This window comes from Tiliqua scincoides, chromosome 5, assembly GCF_035046505.1.
Source record: "Tiliqua scincoides isolate rTilSci1 chromosome 5, rTilSci1.hap2, whole genome shotgun sequence".
Classification (NCBI taxonomy): Eukaryota; Metazoa; Chordata; class Lepidosauria; order Squamata; family Scincidae; genus Tiliqua; species Tiliqua scincoides.
In genome coordinates, this window is record NC_089825.1 from 40,497,713 (window position 1) to 40,513,412 (window position 15,700).

A 15,700-nucleotide genomic window follows, 5' to 3' on the forward strand; every position below is an offset into this window, starting at 1 on the left:
CACCTTTTTAATGTTATGCTCCAGCAGTCTGGTTCCATTCTGGTTCAAGTGGAGCCCGTCCCTCTTGTACAGGCCCCGCTTGTCCCAAAAAGTTCCCCAGTGCCTAACAAATCAAAACCCCTCCTCCCTACACCACCGTCTCATCCACGCATTGAGACCCCTGATCTCCGCCTGCCTAGCTGGCCCTGCGCGTGGAACAGGTAGCACTTCAGAGAACGCTACCTTTGAGCTTCAGCTACCTTTGGCTTTCAGCTTCCTGCCTAAAAGCCTAAATTTGGCCTCCAGGACCTCCCTCAAAGAGAGGGAATATCAAAGAGAAAATAATCTGTGTAAATCCGGGCAACCCATCACCTGCATTTTTTTCTTACTTTAGTTCAGTGTTTTCCAAATTTACTGGGGTCATGGCACCCCTCTACATGGTGGCCTCTTCCTCTTGGCTCTCCTGGGTGCCACTACCTTGGATCACGTGAGATCTCATGTGATCCAAGATGGCGGGACCCAGTTGGAAAAAGAAGCTACCAGGGACACTCTGTGGTACCCTGTAAGTTCACCACAGTGTCCTCAGGCACCATGGTGCACAGTTTGGGAACCACTGCTTTAGTCCAATGGTAGATTACAACTTGTGTCTCAGATCTTTCTGAGGCAGGTATCAATTGCCAGTAGGATCCAATCAGCTTAAGGTCTTCTGAGTATAAATCAGCTATTGCTACAACAAGCTCAGCATACAACAGATAAAATCATTACAAAGAAAATCAGATTACTATTCATTTACAAAAGTGATTGAGGACAGACATTAAATTGGTCATTCAAATGAAAGAAACACAGTGTATCCCTAACTCCCCATATTATCCACATCCAAACACTCTAAAACTTAGTTGATCCAAAAGGGTAGATTTAGCACTGAATCATGAGGTTGCATGATTAGGTTTGGGACTGGAGTCTGTTTCCTACCTCCAAAGGGGGTTTCAGCAACATTCTATGGCTGGATAGCTCTGAGCAGAAAACCTCTGGACCACACTGTAGGTCATGTCCACTAATGCCAAGTATTATAGTCAAAATTAAAATGAACTGATCTGCAGGGTCAGGGGGAAAATATAGGACTCCTTGGGGGAAATCAGCCAATCCAGCAAGCTTCTATTTTTGCTTACTGGTTTACTCTCTTAAGCGTGCTTTGCTGCTGACCAATTAGATAGAATTCTTTGAAGTGCTCCCTATGCTAACTTTTTAATTAAAATGCAACACACAAGGGAAACAAAGACATTCTAAATTCAGGGCTTTTCAAGTGTATTGAAACAGGAAATCTCCCTATCTTAGGTGGCTAAAAAAGTTTCACACTTGGGCCAATAATAAAATCACTGTTGTCTCAAAGAAAGGGCTTTTAAACAGCACAGGTTCTTTAATTAGGGATGACCTGCTACAGGACACTCAGCCAGTTACTTTCAGTAACTGGAGAAACAGATAGAGATCTCTATTTCTGATACACAACGTCATGAACCCAATATAAAAAGACCATAAAACCTAGAGGGCTCCTTGATTTCAGGCAAAATTGATTGGGTAGCTTCTCTTGCCCTAGACCTGAAATTACTGGAAGTTGCTCGAGAACATAGCTATGCCACAGATTTCCCAAGGTAGCTGGAACAAATATTAATGTTGCTCCTTGACAGATTTATTGTAGGCTACTCTGAAATGAAAGTATTTACGTACACTTTTGTACTACTGGCTATAACGCAACCAAGTAGAGTTATTTACCTTACTAATGGTATATAACTTTTTACAAGAGAAGGGGCTGTCATTTGATAAGAAAGCTCAAGCAGCTGAAAAGCAGGAGAGGTTTAAAGCGACTGGCCCCTTAAGGACAAAGACACTGGTGCAGGTTACATGCAAGGAATCTCAGTAGTCATAAGGCACCTTCATAACAGCAAATTTACTTCTCTCTCTTTTGGAATATCAAAATGTTAAACTTTTAAAAACTTTCTGTATTTATGGGAAAACTAGGACGCCACACAGCACTTTATTCCAAAGTCCATAAATTATTTTGCAGTTCAAATAGGGTTGCTGAGTCAAACACAACCCGAAGGCACTAGCCCACAAGTAAATGAGATGGGAAACTTTAAAAGAAAGATTCACTACAGGTAGACTGAAGTTGTTACTTTCTCCAAGTGAATCTATGTTGTTGGCAACCTTCAGTCTCGAAAGACTATGGTATCGCACTCTGAATGGTGGTTCTGGAACAGTGTCTAGTGTGGCTGAAAAGGCCGATTCGGGAGTGAATCTATGTTAATTAGTACTTTTTAAAGTTTTAAAAAAATCATTTGAAGGCTGCAATTCATTGCACACTAACTTGGGAGTAGGTCACATAGAATATAATGGGATGGAGTTGTCGTATCTTCTGGGCTATTCAAAATACTATTACAGAAGTACTCCAAATAATAGAGGAACTCCTCTCATATGCATGCAAGTTACCTGCTGCTTTGGAGGGCAGGGCTGCTTTGAGACTGGAACGTCTGTGGTTTCAGTAGCTGGCTTGCTCAGACTGCTGGAACAGTAGTGATCATCTTCTATTGTGATTTGTTCATTTTCTTCTGCCTCTAGCTGGCTCTGATTGAAACGGAGCGAACCTTTCAGAATATCCTTGATCTGTTTGACAGACATCACAAACAAACAAACTTAGCTGCATTCTAATACCTGCTACTTAAAAGCAGCTCCTTTTCATCAACCATTTTTTTACTCATTGATTTGCCTGAACTGTTAGAGAAAATTTATCAAAATGACATCTGTGCTGAACCTTCCAGCAAATGTATTTAAAAGAACAAAGTACACTGATTTCCCCAGTTAAAACATTGACACATGCCATAATGTATTGATGAAATACATTCTGCAGGCCAGCCTAGAGTTTTATGTAGTACTGTAAAACTGCAGAACAATGAGAAATCAGAACCAATACCCTAAACTGAACACATACACGGTACATTTTTTTTCCAACCACAATGGCATGTTAATACTGGGAAGAAAGACAATGTGCCTTTAACAAGGGGTCCCATCCCTTAACAATCACATTGGCAAGTTTCCACAGTTTCCTGAGTGAGCCCAATCCTATCCAACCTCCCAGCACTGATGCAACTGCCATGCAGCCCTGAGGTAAGGAAACAACATTCCCTTATCTTGAGGAGGCCTCTGTGACTGCCCCCCCCCCACAGGATACAACAAATGCCCTACTGGCACTGCTGCATCAGCACTGGAAAGTTGGATAGGATTGAGCCCTAAGACACTGAGCTACAAACCAGAACTTTCCTAGTTTGAATCCTGCCTCTGCCATGAACTCACCAGGTGGTCTTAAGCAAGTCACTCACTCTCAGCCTCCCAGGGCTGAGATAATATGGGGATTATAACAATAAACAGATTTTTCTAAGCATTTGACAACTGTAAATTAATTGACAGAAATGAGACAACAATATAATCTGAAGCATATTAGTAATAAAAAAGTACTTGTCCAGCGTATACCTGCTTCAACCCAGCTAAAGAAACCAGAATGTCATCCTCTTTCTCCAAGTGCTCCTGCAGTATAACTTCTTGAATGTTTCCTACAACACCAAACAAAATAATACCATTAGAAACCACCAAGATAACATGTCTCCAGTTTACTTTCAAAATTACAATCATTACAAAATTACAAGCCAAAGGGTGCAATCCTAAGCCCTTATGCCAGTGCTTTCCAGCACTGGCATAGCGGTGCCAATGGGACATGTGCTGCATCCTGCAGTTGGGTGTCACTCATGGAGGCCTCCTCAAAGTAAGGGAGTGTTTGTCCCCTTACTTCAGAGCCGCATTGCCCTTATGTCAGTGCTGGAAAGCACTGACATAAGGGCTTAGGATTGCGCCCTAAGTGAATAGGCGAGAACCAAGTTTGTCCAATTAAGTCTTGAGACATTAAAAAACACCTGGAATACCAGTGGATGGGACATTTAAATTCAGCAATGTCGGTGTGAATGTTATTGCTCCGCTCTGCCTTAGTTTGCGGCTGTATGGGTATTGATAAGTTGGTATTATGGATATGACAGCACGCCTGTCTGGTAACATTTTTGCTCTGAAGCATTCTTCCTATCAGATGTTGTAGTTATAAAATTGTAATACAGACTCCTCTTGATTTATGTGAGGGTTCTGTTCTTGGAAATCAGCATGCATATTAAAATGAGTAAATTAAAACCATTTTCTCCCACAGGAACCAATATAAATGGTGTAGGTTATGGGAAAAGTCACCAAACAAGCAGATTAGTGACTGCTGCTGTCAAAGATGGCATAGGGAAGATGGTACAACACAGCAGGGAGTGTGGCACAAACTCCCCACCTAATGTCTCCCCACAAAGTTCTTTGCAAGTGGTGTGCAGAGGTGCCAGAAAACCAACCAGAAAGTGTGGTAGAAAACATCATGGGGTGGTACTATGGAGGAAGAAAGCACGGGAGGGGCCTCAGGTGGACCAGATAGAGCCTTGCATGAGAGGCAGAGCTGGCTTTTGCAGTTCGATAGGTGAATGGGAATGGGTTGATGAGGGAGGCTGCTAGGAGTGGGATACTTATGTTAATGGCTGAGAAAGCAACGATGGGCAGTTCTGTAAACACATTTTCTTTCTCTATTTTTTATCTTCTGGCTTTAGAGGAGACTCCCCCTCCCTAGACGAAGCTGCCAGTGCCTAGCAGGGTTGCTTGGTAGCAACTAATTAGCAGCTAATTGACAGCATTATTTCAAAAACTGCCAGCATAAATTAGACTTGTGGTATTCATTTGCAAATTGCACTGTTTCAAAAACATACAATTCAATGCTGCATTAATCGAGAGGTGCCTGCACCTGAAATCTCTCTTATAAACACTACAACTTTCACGAACTGTATTAAAACACAGGCCAGAGCTGAAAGATTTTTTTCTGGAGCCAGAGAACACTGATACTGCAGAGTAGAATGATGAGATGCATAAATTATTTGCAAGACAAACAAAATCTGTTTCTGTGTCATAAACAGCTTCCTTGAGTTATAGTGCATATAGTTCAAAAGCAGATGAAACCCATGATTCTGCTTCAGGAAATCTGCAATTCATGTAGGCACTTTAGAATTTGTCTGCTCTGACAAAAGATAGCTTTGTCTCCAAATAAGTGCTGGCAATTGGTGATATATGTTTAGTAATTCTTCATGCACAGGTTAGGATTTAATCACAGACATTGGCTGTAAAAATGAATGACACCCACAATTCAATAAGCATTTCAAGGAGAAGATGTAATTTCCAGCCCACGCTGTTCAGGAAAGAGTAATGATGTGTGGCTCATTCAGAACATGGAGCTTTAAATTCTTGGGGCACAGAGCTACATTAGTGCATTCTATAACAAACAAAACAAGCCACCTACTTAATAAAAACAAAATCAGTGAAACTGGTGTCATTCGGGGTAGAGCTACAATGGAAAAAAATATGTGTAATGGACCCCAAAGCTGCTGTGAATTTGCACAAAATGAGAACAACTTGCATGAATATTGTAGAAACAATAACCTATGAAGGTTGCAATCCCACACCCACTTACCTGTGAGTAAGTCCCACTGAAATCAGTGAGGCTTAATTCTGAGTAAATATGCACAGAATTGTGCTGTAACAGGGAAAAAAAGACTTTTGCCTACTGATAGGTAGCAGTATAATGTCAAAGGCTACAATCCTATACATATTTTCCAGGGAATAAGATACTGTGAACTTAATGGGATTCATTTCTGAATAGGATTGAGCTGCAAGTTTATCTACAATCAGCCTCACAAATTCAAAATTGTATTCTGGGTTTAAGATGGGTTAAAAAGATGGGTTTAAGAACCCAAGAAGAGCCTTGCTGGATCAGGCACACAAGACAACAAGCTCATATCTGTATCCTGTTGCCACTCCCTTGTACTTGGCATTCAGAGATAGGCTACCTCTAAGCCCCGGAGGCTGAATAAAGATTGAAAACATGAGATTGCTAAACTAAAATTAAAGACTGGCAGCCCAATCCTATGCATGTCTACTCAGAAGTAAGTCCCATTACAGTCAATGGGGCCTACTCCCAGGAAAGTGTGGATAGAATTGGGCTGTAACTAAGCTAAGATTAAGGCTGCCATTTTTCAAGATAGCATCAAAACTCATCTTGCTAAATGCATCAATATGCATTTGAAGGTAGTGTAGCAAAACTCATCTTGCCATTATTTCTGTATCGTTTTTGTTACATGTCTTTTCTTTTTCTGCTTAATTGGCCGTAACGTTTGATAGAATAAAAATAATTCAGTATGGTTTGTTTCATTACATTCTGCATGACATTATCTTTCCAATGATGGCATTATTCACAAATTCAAATTTTCCAAAAGCTTTCCAAATTTTTGGCCACTAGTGTCACTCCCCCCCCCACACACTTAAAGGTGTCACCCAGTGCTGTCTGCACCCCCTAGTGATCCCACTGCAACATTATCAGGTGTATATACGGTGGAATTATAATAAGGATTAAATGCATTGGACAGTGGTTATGGAAACAGGGTATCACAGAGTTAAGACTGGTGAAAGAGGTTTTAATAACATTATTGAATTTTGTTCCAAGAGTTGATAAACGAGAAAAGAAATCATTGATCATTGATATTGGATCTGTGGGTTGCAGCTAAAATTGTTTGGGGAAGCAACTGAAAATCAGGACTAGTTTCAACAAAAAGGAATGGCTTCTTTGAGCTCTACAAATAAGCAGACAAAATCTTGGCCTTGATGAGATTGAGACAGAGATTGTTTAGATACTGTTCAGTTTTGAACAGGTTTTGAAGAGATGGTGACAATATTTTGTATTGGGTTTACCTTATGGAAATGAGATGGATTTTTTTTTGGAAGGAATAATTTCTTGTTTGAGTCCAAAGAAGGAATAAAGATCCACTCTGGCCCTGGCTCCTATTCATTTTTCTTTTGTGTTTATGGCAGAGCAATATTGCTTCACCTGACGTGAATTTGCATGGTTTTATCGCAACAATGATGCAATAGCCCCACTTGTAAGATCCATGAAAAGGTCAGTCTTGATGGCAGATCTAATATGTGCTTGTCTTTATTACTGGTAAACCAGTAAAACTGTTACTTGTCTCTATTACTGATAAATGTAATTGGGCTTTCTGGAGTTATCATGGTAGACAAATCCAAACAATACCAGACTCTTCAAAGTGCTATATTCCAGATGGATCTCACTATGAAAAACAAAATAAACATGCAACAAAACAAATACACCTTTTGGTCCTGAGAAGGAACCTAAGTACAGTATATCTACCTTCAGACATGCCTAATGGAGGGTTCAGAATGTGATGTGCTAACAAATACAGGATCAACACTGGCTAAAAGGAACAGTTCTGATGAAGTTAAACTGTAACTCTTGAAATAGTCTCAGCTTGGTTGTTCGTATCTTCTTACCAAGTTGAGAGGAAGATATTACTAACGTATCCAGATCCAGTGTAAGGTATAAAGATCATCTATGCCTAACCATTGTAACATCCTGCCAAGTGGTGTTGAAAATTTTACCATCCATTCAATTCAGAATCTGCATGAAGCAGAGTAGGAATGGGCAAAAGAGGAGAAAAAAGTTCTCTTTACCACTTCGCAACATGATTCAGATAAGCAGTCTACCAAGTTGTTATACAGGTCCAGCCTAGTTATACAAAGTGCCTTTGTAAGCGCTTGGAGGAGGACTGATTGATGGATTGTCTTCTTAATGACTCTTATCGTACATCACAAAGGTCAGCAAGGCTGTTTTTAAATCACCGGAGCAAAGAAACTTTGTTTCTTAAATTGATTTGCTATAGTGTGTTTTTTGCCATCCACATGAGTGCTTGGAAAGGAACCCACATGAATAATGAGTCTCAACCTGTATTATAATCAGAAGGGGTGGCCAACCTGCAGCATGCCATGTGCCATTTTTTATGTAGAGAATCTTGAATGTGCCACTCCTCCACAATGTTGCTTTTAGTGATTACCATGATAGCTAAATAGAGCCTCCAAGTTTAAGGGCAGTATACCTCCGAGAACCACAAGTTACAGAGCAAGAAACACAAGAGTGCTATTGCCTATTTGGCGCTTTCCAAAGATACCTGGCTGACTGCTGATTAAGCCAGAAATGCAGCCTGCCTGGACCTTTAGTCTGGTGCAGCAGGTCTTGTTCCAAGGTCCATATAATGTGCGTTCCTTGCCCTTCTGCACAGCCTAGCCCCCTGCTGCATGCCCACCTTCTCAATCTCAAATATGATCTTAGCCAGAATCTCTTTGCAGATGATTTTCCAAAGATGGTATCTCCACCCAGCTGAACCACCTGGGTTTTGTTGATCTCATCGGCCATCTCTGTGCTGCCCCGTTCGGACCCCACCATCTTCCACTCTCTAGCACCTGCCCTATTGACTTCCTCTCCTGCCCGTTATTCTTTTTCCTCCTTTCTCCCCATTTTCCAACCATAGCAAAGCAAGCAGAGTAGGTGTGGCCACCCTGAGTGTGCCCACGGCAGTGTTAGAAACTTGAGGGTATACTGCGTAAGGAATAGCAAAGAAATCAAGCAAACTGTAAACTACTGTGGTGCTTTCTTTGTTACTATTTAAATGTTTTCAAAACATGACAAAAGATATGACAACTTGTGTGTGCCGCTCTGAAAGTGCGCCACTAGTGGCACAGGTGCCATCAGTTGACCACCCTGTAATAAGGTATCACCAACGGTTGTATGCATCCATCAAGAGATATATAAGCATATGAAGCTGACCTATACTGAACCAGACCATTGGTCCATCTAGGTCAGTATTGCCATTGACTGGCACCAGCATTCCAAGGTTTCTCAGCCTCACCTAGCGATTCAAGGATTCGAATCAAGGATTGCCAGCATGCAAAACATGTGCTCTGCCACTGAGCTATAGCCCTTCCCCACTTAATAGTAAAGTGGAGTTTTCTTCTTAATATTAAATATATCAAAATTCCTATGCTTTAATAAAAACTTTGCAGCTGATCTTCAGAGGCATTAGATTTGCCCAGCAGGTAGAGAAGTTATGCTCTGCTGAAGAATTAATAAGCAATAAAGTTCCTTTAATATTGCACTGGAAAAAAATGTGATCTCGAAGTTCTTTTGCACCTAACACAATAGACTAACTACAAAATCTAAAGCCTATTCCCCTTTTATTGATCTTCACCACAAGAACCAATTTATCATTCTTAAACATGCGGTATTTATATTATTCAAGGCACAGCATTAATTTCCATAGTAACATAGAGACGGGGTCCCAAATATGTAATTATGTTGTCATTGTGTGGTACAGCAAAAGAAGTGGATGAACACATAATGAGAAAGCTTTTGTATAAACACACAAACAAAAATTACTGTTCTAACTCATCTTTTCCTCCTTCATGTTCCAGGGAATACAATTATAATCCTGGCAGTCTCGGGATCAAACCCATGATAACAAATTGGCATATTTGAGTAGAAGTATTATGATGTTATCCTATACAGACATGAAAGATGTCTGCTTTTCTAATTGCGGGATATTATCTAAAAATACACATGAAATTTGGTTAATTATGAAGTTACTGAACTTGAGATTAGCAAAGAGAGCCCCAAACGCTTAACAACCTTGAGTGGTTTGTGCCAGATTTGTTGTGATTTAAAGGTAATTTGAATCATTAATTAACAGCCCATGTGACTTATCATAGTTAAACAAAGCAGCTTTTGAATTTATAAATTGTTTCAATCTCAGTTCCAAGCGATGCTCTACTTCTCTTTATATTTCCATCTTGCCTAGCTTGAATAGGTGATACGCATTGGGTTACTACAAGGTCTACCAAGCTAACCAGAGCCAAATCTGCTTAGCTTCTGCAATTTTGCTGGATCAAATGCCTCCAAGGCCATATCTTTATAGAAATTGCACATGGTTTCCAAACTTGCCTATACAGTATACTTGCTCTGTAGAAAGGCACTTTTTGGCTTCAACGTACTGGAACTTTTGCCTTCCATCTACTTTAAGTGATGCAGTGACAACATGATTGGTTATCTCCCTTCTTCCCTTTATTGCCCTTGAACTCTCAAGTAAACTTTCAATTCAATCCCACAGAGCCCAATCCTGTGCACCGTCGCAAACATGCCATAAGGCACATTTGCGAGCCTCACCGCTGGGCTCCTGCCCATGCCTAGCTCAGCGTCAGCCAGTGCTGGGCTAGCACGGGGCGGCTGTCCAGCTTCTGTGGCTTGGCGGTGTCCTAGACCGCCGAGCTGCGGCACAGTAGGCGGGACGGAGGTGTTCTGGGGAGGGGGAGGCTGGTGGGGGGTGGAGAGAGGGCAGGGGGAAGTGTGCTGGGGGAGTGAGGGAGGTGGGTCCGCAGAGCTCTGCTCTGCAGGATCCAAGGCGCTTGTGTAGGGCTCCGTGCCCTACACGAGTGCCTTCACCTTACCGCTGACCTTTTGGTTGGTGGTACAGTGAGTAGCCCCATTGCGGGGCTGCTTACCTTACCTGGGAGAAGGGGAAGAAAGTCCCCTTCTCCCAAGGTGCCTCCCACGGTAGCCGGGAAGTGCAGGATCCGGTGGCAGCCCTTCTCGGTGCCGCCGAGCCTGGGCGCCCCGGGCAGCCCCAGGACATCTTTACTTAGAAGTAAATCTCATTATGTTACGTGGGGCTTACTCTCAGGTAAGCATGTATAAGATTGCAGCCTTATGCATGAAAGAGGCTATTTCTGAAATCTTACTACAGAAGTTTAAAACAAAAAAATAGGTTTCTTCTTGCAAATTTACTATGCTTTTTTAAAAACATGTATTTTCTCTGTACCTCCCCCTCCTCTGTCTGTGTGTTTTAGTCTTTAAGGTGCTACAGGACTCGGTTGTTTTTCCTTCCTTAAAAATAGATATTTCTATCTGCGTGTAAACTGAAATCAAGATCAAGTACAGAGTTATGCAGAGAGTTGGTCGACAGTCTCAAGAACACGAATGTTTTCCATTTCAGCAGAGTGGAGAAAAGTGATATGGTTCTCAGTCATGTCAAGGTAATATGATAGTGCTCTCTTTACGTACTTGAATGTGCACAGGTTGTAACACTTTGCTAAACATGCACAACTTCAGATAAACTGTCAAGTAGAGAAACTGGGGAGCATAAGCCAGAATGCATAAAATGTGGTATTAAAGTTTAGAAGAATAGAATCTCCTTACCCAGGTGGGTATTCATCATCTTCGCACAGTATTTGCACATTGCCTCCAATTCATTCAGTTGTCCTTGGAGAAATGAAATCTGGGCCTCCAATTCTTCTTCCTATAATTAAATTGTAAATATTTAAAAGGCCTACTTAACAATAATGTTATTGTTAAAATCCCACAAGCGTTTTTATTTATTTATTACAAACATATTCACAAAGTTCAGGGCTACTTCCAGCCCCTACTTCCAAAGTTATCCTTGCAGAGCAAAAGAAAAGCCTTAATCTTAAATAATTCAAGCTCTTTAAGAATGCACCAGAGTGCTGCTTTATGTGGAACGGGTCCAGCACCTTTTAATTCAGTTTTCTCTGATCCATTTAGAAAACCTTGTCTCTGAATGAAAACTTAAATACAATTCCTACCATTGTGGCCTAAACAAGATACAAATATTAGTTCTCAAAGTAATTTTAACATTTAGAAAGTTAAGCTAGTCCTATTTTTGTAGAACACCTTTACATGCATTTACAGTCTATCTGTCAGTATAAAACACAGATAATCCTTTTAAATTGAGGGCTTACATAATTTCCCATTCCTTCTTTACTCAAAGATGATTCTCAGATTTAGATCTGATGGGACTATAGTTTTCATGCAAACAGTTTAAGAACTTATACCAGATCCTTGTTGTATCCCTATAGCTGACAATGATGTGCCAGTATATTCCAACACAATACCTCCCACCATTTCTGAAACCAATAATTGATCCTAGGATCAAAACGTTTCTCCACCATCTTCTTTGGTGATACTTCAGTGTCTAGTTAAAACATTCTCATTTTGCTGCTCATCTCATTTGGTCAGACTGATTTGCCCGAGTTTTGTGTTTTTGTCCCACTCTGTGCTATTGCCTGGTTTTTAATGTTTTGAACTCTGTTTTGTCTGATTTTTTTCATTGATTGTTTTTGTACTTGATTTTTTAAAAATTGACTGTTCTTAATGCTTTTCTTTCAAATGTTTACAAAATACATCTGTAGATATCTAAGGGCGCAATCCAAACATGCCCCTGGGCCGACGCAAGTTGCTTGCGCTGGCCCAGGAGGGTCACAAATATAATGTAAGGCATGTTTGTGCCTCCTTGAGAGGAAGCTGGGCCGGCGCTCTGAGAAGCGCCGGCCTGCAGAAGCTGACTGGCTTCCGGTCTGGCTGGGCCGACGCAAGGACAAAAGGTAGGTGGTGGGGGAGGTTTACACTGGTGCTAGCCCAGCACTGGCTGGCAACCAGATGGGCCGGCACTGAGGGCTCACAAAGTGCTTTACAGCACATTTGTGGCAGTGTGTGCCGGCGGTGACCTGGCATGCACTGTTTAGGATTGGGATCTAAGTTCCACTGGAATAATGGGGCTTACGTTAGTCATTTCAATGGTGGAATAGTCATACTCAACAGGCTCTGAAGTAGTAGTTGTGGTTCTACCTGAATTATTTATTCTTTACAGTTTTATATCATGTCTTCAGGCAGGTATAAATGCAGCATTCTCTATAACATGCCTTTTGGGTTCTGGAGCCTGTTTGGATGTTATAAGATGCAACAGGTATCTTGCAATCTGCGTGGCTTTCTGGGAGTACATGCCACTGGACCCATTGGCACTTGCTTGAAAGAAAGAATGCCCTTAACTGTTAGACTTCCCTGGAAGTGAAACGTTCTGGGGCCCTTTTGCTTCCTTTGGTTCTTTTTTGTGGGGGGGGGGGTCTGAACTCTGAGTTCAGTGGGTACTTTTTTTGAAGGTGGTTCTGCTTTGACTACACTCCCATTGGCATGGAGGTGGAGACTATAGAAAGAGAGAGAATGAGGTCAGCTTGTATGGATACACATTCCAAAATATCTAAAGGGCTAATGGTCCATCTTAAGTGGCAGATGTTAAAGTACTATTACAGGATAGCAAACTGACTGTTATTTAGTCTCTAATTATTGCTTCCAAGGGGAATGCCATTTGGATTTTCCATATCAGGTATTGAAATATCTTGGGCTATCTTTGAGGGTCTGCATTCATTTCATAAACCAAATTGTAAGGTCATCAAGTGTTTCATCCCATACCAGTAATTAGGACTATATTCCTTGTCTGATTAGTCAAACAATGCAACGGTGTGTGGTTGCAATGTACAAATGAGCTGCATTGCAAAATGTATTATATTTTATAGGCATGACTCACTAGCATTAAATTAACTACAGCTTTCATACCTAGTACCAAACTCAAGTTTACTAACATATCCTACATACTTCTAGTGCCTTTCCAATGACTTCAGAAAATTCTTTGGGTGGAAACAGAGAAGAATAATTGCGGCACTACTCAGACATGCATTTATAGTCAGTTTTTTAGAAGAACAAAACATTCAAACTTCATGTAAGTCTATCTAGAATTCTAAATTTAGATGGGACCAAGCAAATGACATGAAGATTCTAGATTGTGATTTGAATCCAGAGAAGTGTTATATCAACAGAAAGTGACATGTATGACATCAGAAGCGGTATTTGAAAGTTATTTCCAAAGTTGCTTCTAATATGGAAAGAAGAGTTTCAGTTGAAAAAATGTTAAAATAAGCTGTTCTTATCCCTTAACTGCGTTGATGTGAGAAGGTGGGCCTAACTTGGACAAATTCTGGTAGCTGTTGCCTTATTGGAGGTTTAGTCATCCACTCCATGTCTGATGTGGAACTTTTGGCAGCCAAAAAGTGCGCTTTAACAACCTAAAGCACTGAGTCCATTAAGGGGTGGGGGGAAGAAGAGAGGCAGGAAAGCTAGGATTGTATCCCTAAGAGGGGTGAAGGGGGGTGCTTTTACTTTATCATTGGTAGAGCTGCTGGAGGCTGCAAGAGGAGCGGAGAGTCCAGCGCAGGCCTCTGCAGGGCTCCTCGAGGCTTCTGAAAATGGAGTGATCACAAAGCACTTCCTGTTTGCAGGAGGTGGTTTGCGATTGCTCCGTTTCAAGATTCCAAGCCTTGGGAAGTCCTGTAGAGGGTTGCTCTGGGTTCCCCGCACCTCCTACAGCTTGCAGCAGCCCGTACTGGGACTCAAGTAAGTGAAAGCACCCCCCTTTGCCCCCCTTAGGGACGCGATCCTGGGTATTGCTTCCCTGCCCTTGCCCCTCCCCTGCAAAGACTTAATGAGGGAGTAAAACTCCCTCAAAATTTGAGAACCACTGTCCCAGGGTTTCTAGGAACAAACTCTATTGGTTACTCAGGAGGAAGGAAGATGTGCCCATTTTGCTCTCTCACTCCCCAGTAGCTTCTAAGCCAGGTAGAACAGTAAGCTCCATTCACCTGGGGGAAGGATTACAACATGTGCCGGATCTGGCCCACAGACCAGGATTTGGTGCCTGCTGCTCTAAACTGCCTCTCAGATAAAGAGGAAGGGAAGGGAGGAGGAAAGATTGAGCTAAATTGGGATGTTGAGGGGGAGGTAAATGGAGCAAAAGAGAGGGGGGTGAATGGGGTGCAGAGGGGCAACCTAGGGGTGCATGAAGCATGAGGGCCCCAGAAGTGGACCTTGAATGCTCCTGAGTTTGACAGACCTCAGCACCAGCCTTGCCCCTCAATCAACATGTTGGAGTAATTGCTATTTGAAGTAATTAGTTGTTGACATGATTATACCACAATCTCAGTAGATTTGCAGCTGAATAATGTCTAGTGCTTTAGATTGTGCAAAGTGCTTAAGAAGAATTATTGTGATATAACCCTTACAAAAATCCAGTAAGGTAAGCATTACTCTCATATTGCAGCTGAGACTGAGAGGAATTGGCTTGTACAAGGTCACCTTGTGAGTTCAGGGCAGAGGAGAGATTTGAACTGGGGAAGTCCTAATCCGCATCTCAGTGACCTAGCCACTACGCAAAACCATCATGGACGTGTCTCATCTGCCAGCTGCAATCTTTTCTGGAGACCAAGGGTTCGGCTGCAATCACTAGCCAAGTTTGTTAATAAACATTCTAAAGATTTTATTTTTTGACGGCCAAAAATTAAGGACAGTCATTAAAGTGCCAAAAACTTTAGGAAACTACATTACTTGTGAGATGGTGAAACAAAATGGTTTCAGCATCCCCTGTGCAAAACCAATGAATTTGCCAGGTTGCCAAAAGTGAATTAATGAAACCGTTGCAGAATAATTACTATCTAGGCACCTAGCATTGTTCCTCTACTATAGCCAGGAACAAGATAAAAAGGTAGCACTAATGCTCACAAAAACAAAGAATACAACTGTAGCAAAATAAGTTGCTCTGAAAGCAACTAAAGAGGAGCAAATGCAACCGTGAGATCTTTCTAAAGAGGAAAAAACTGTCACCAGTTCTGGGAAGTTCATTTCCAGGAAACTGCAACAACCACCTCCCACGCAATTCTCGATAGTTGTAATCTAAAGATACTCAGCAATCCTTTGAAATAAACCCAGAAGTGAGCTGATCATGGTTCTTATGAGAGAGAGAAGGGGGGGGGGGAGTAATAAATACAAATAGGTCACCTCTTCCACAATATAATTTGCGATGCATTTCTA

General features: G+C 41.6%; 1 protein-coding gene across 4 annotated transcripts in view; it reads right to left on the reverse strand.

The window, feature by feature from the left end:
* TBC1D5 (TBC1 domain family member 5) overlaps positions 1-15,700 on the reverse strand; it is a 354,766-nt gene that overhangs the window by 10,901 nt on the left and 328,165 nt on the right. For all 4 annotated transcript variants that reach the window (XM_066628542.1, XM_066628543.1, XM_066628540.1 and 1 more), the window contains 3 exons: positions 11,186-11,285; positions 3,502-3,581; positions 2,464-2,637 (listed from right to left, as the gene is read on the reverse strand). In XM_066628542.1, coding sequence (XP_066484639.1) covers positions 2,464-2,637; positions 3,502-3,581; positions 11,186-11,285 — 354 coding nt within the window. The remainder of the gene's footprint in view (positions 1-2,463; positions 2,638-3,501; positions 3,582-11,185; positions 11,286-15,700) is intronic.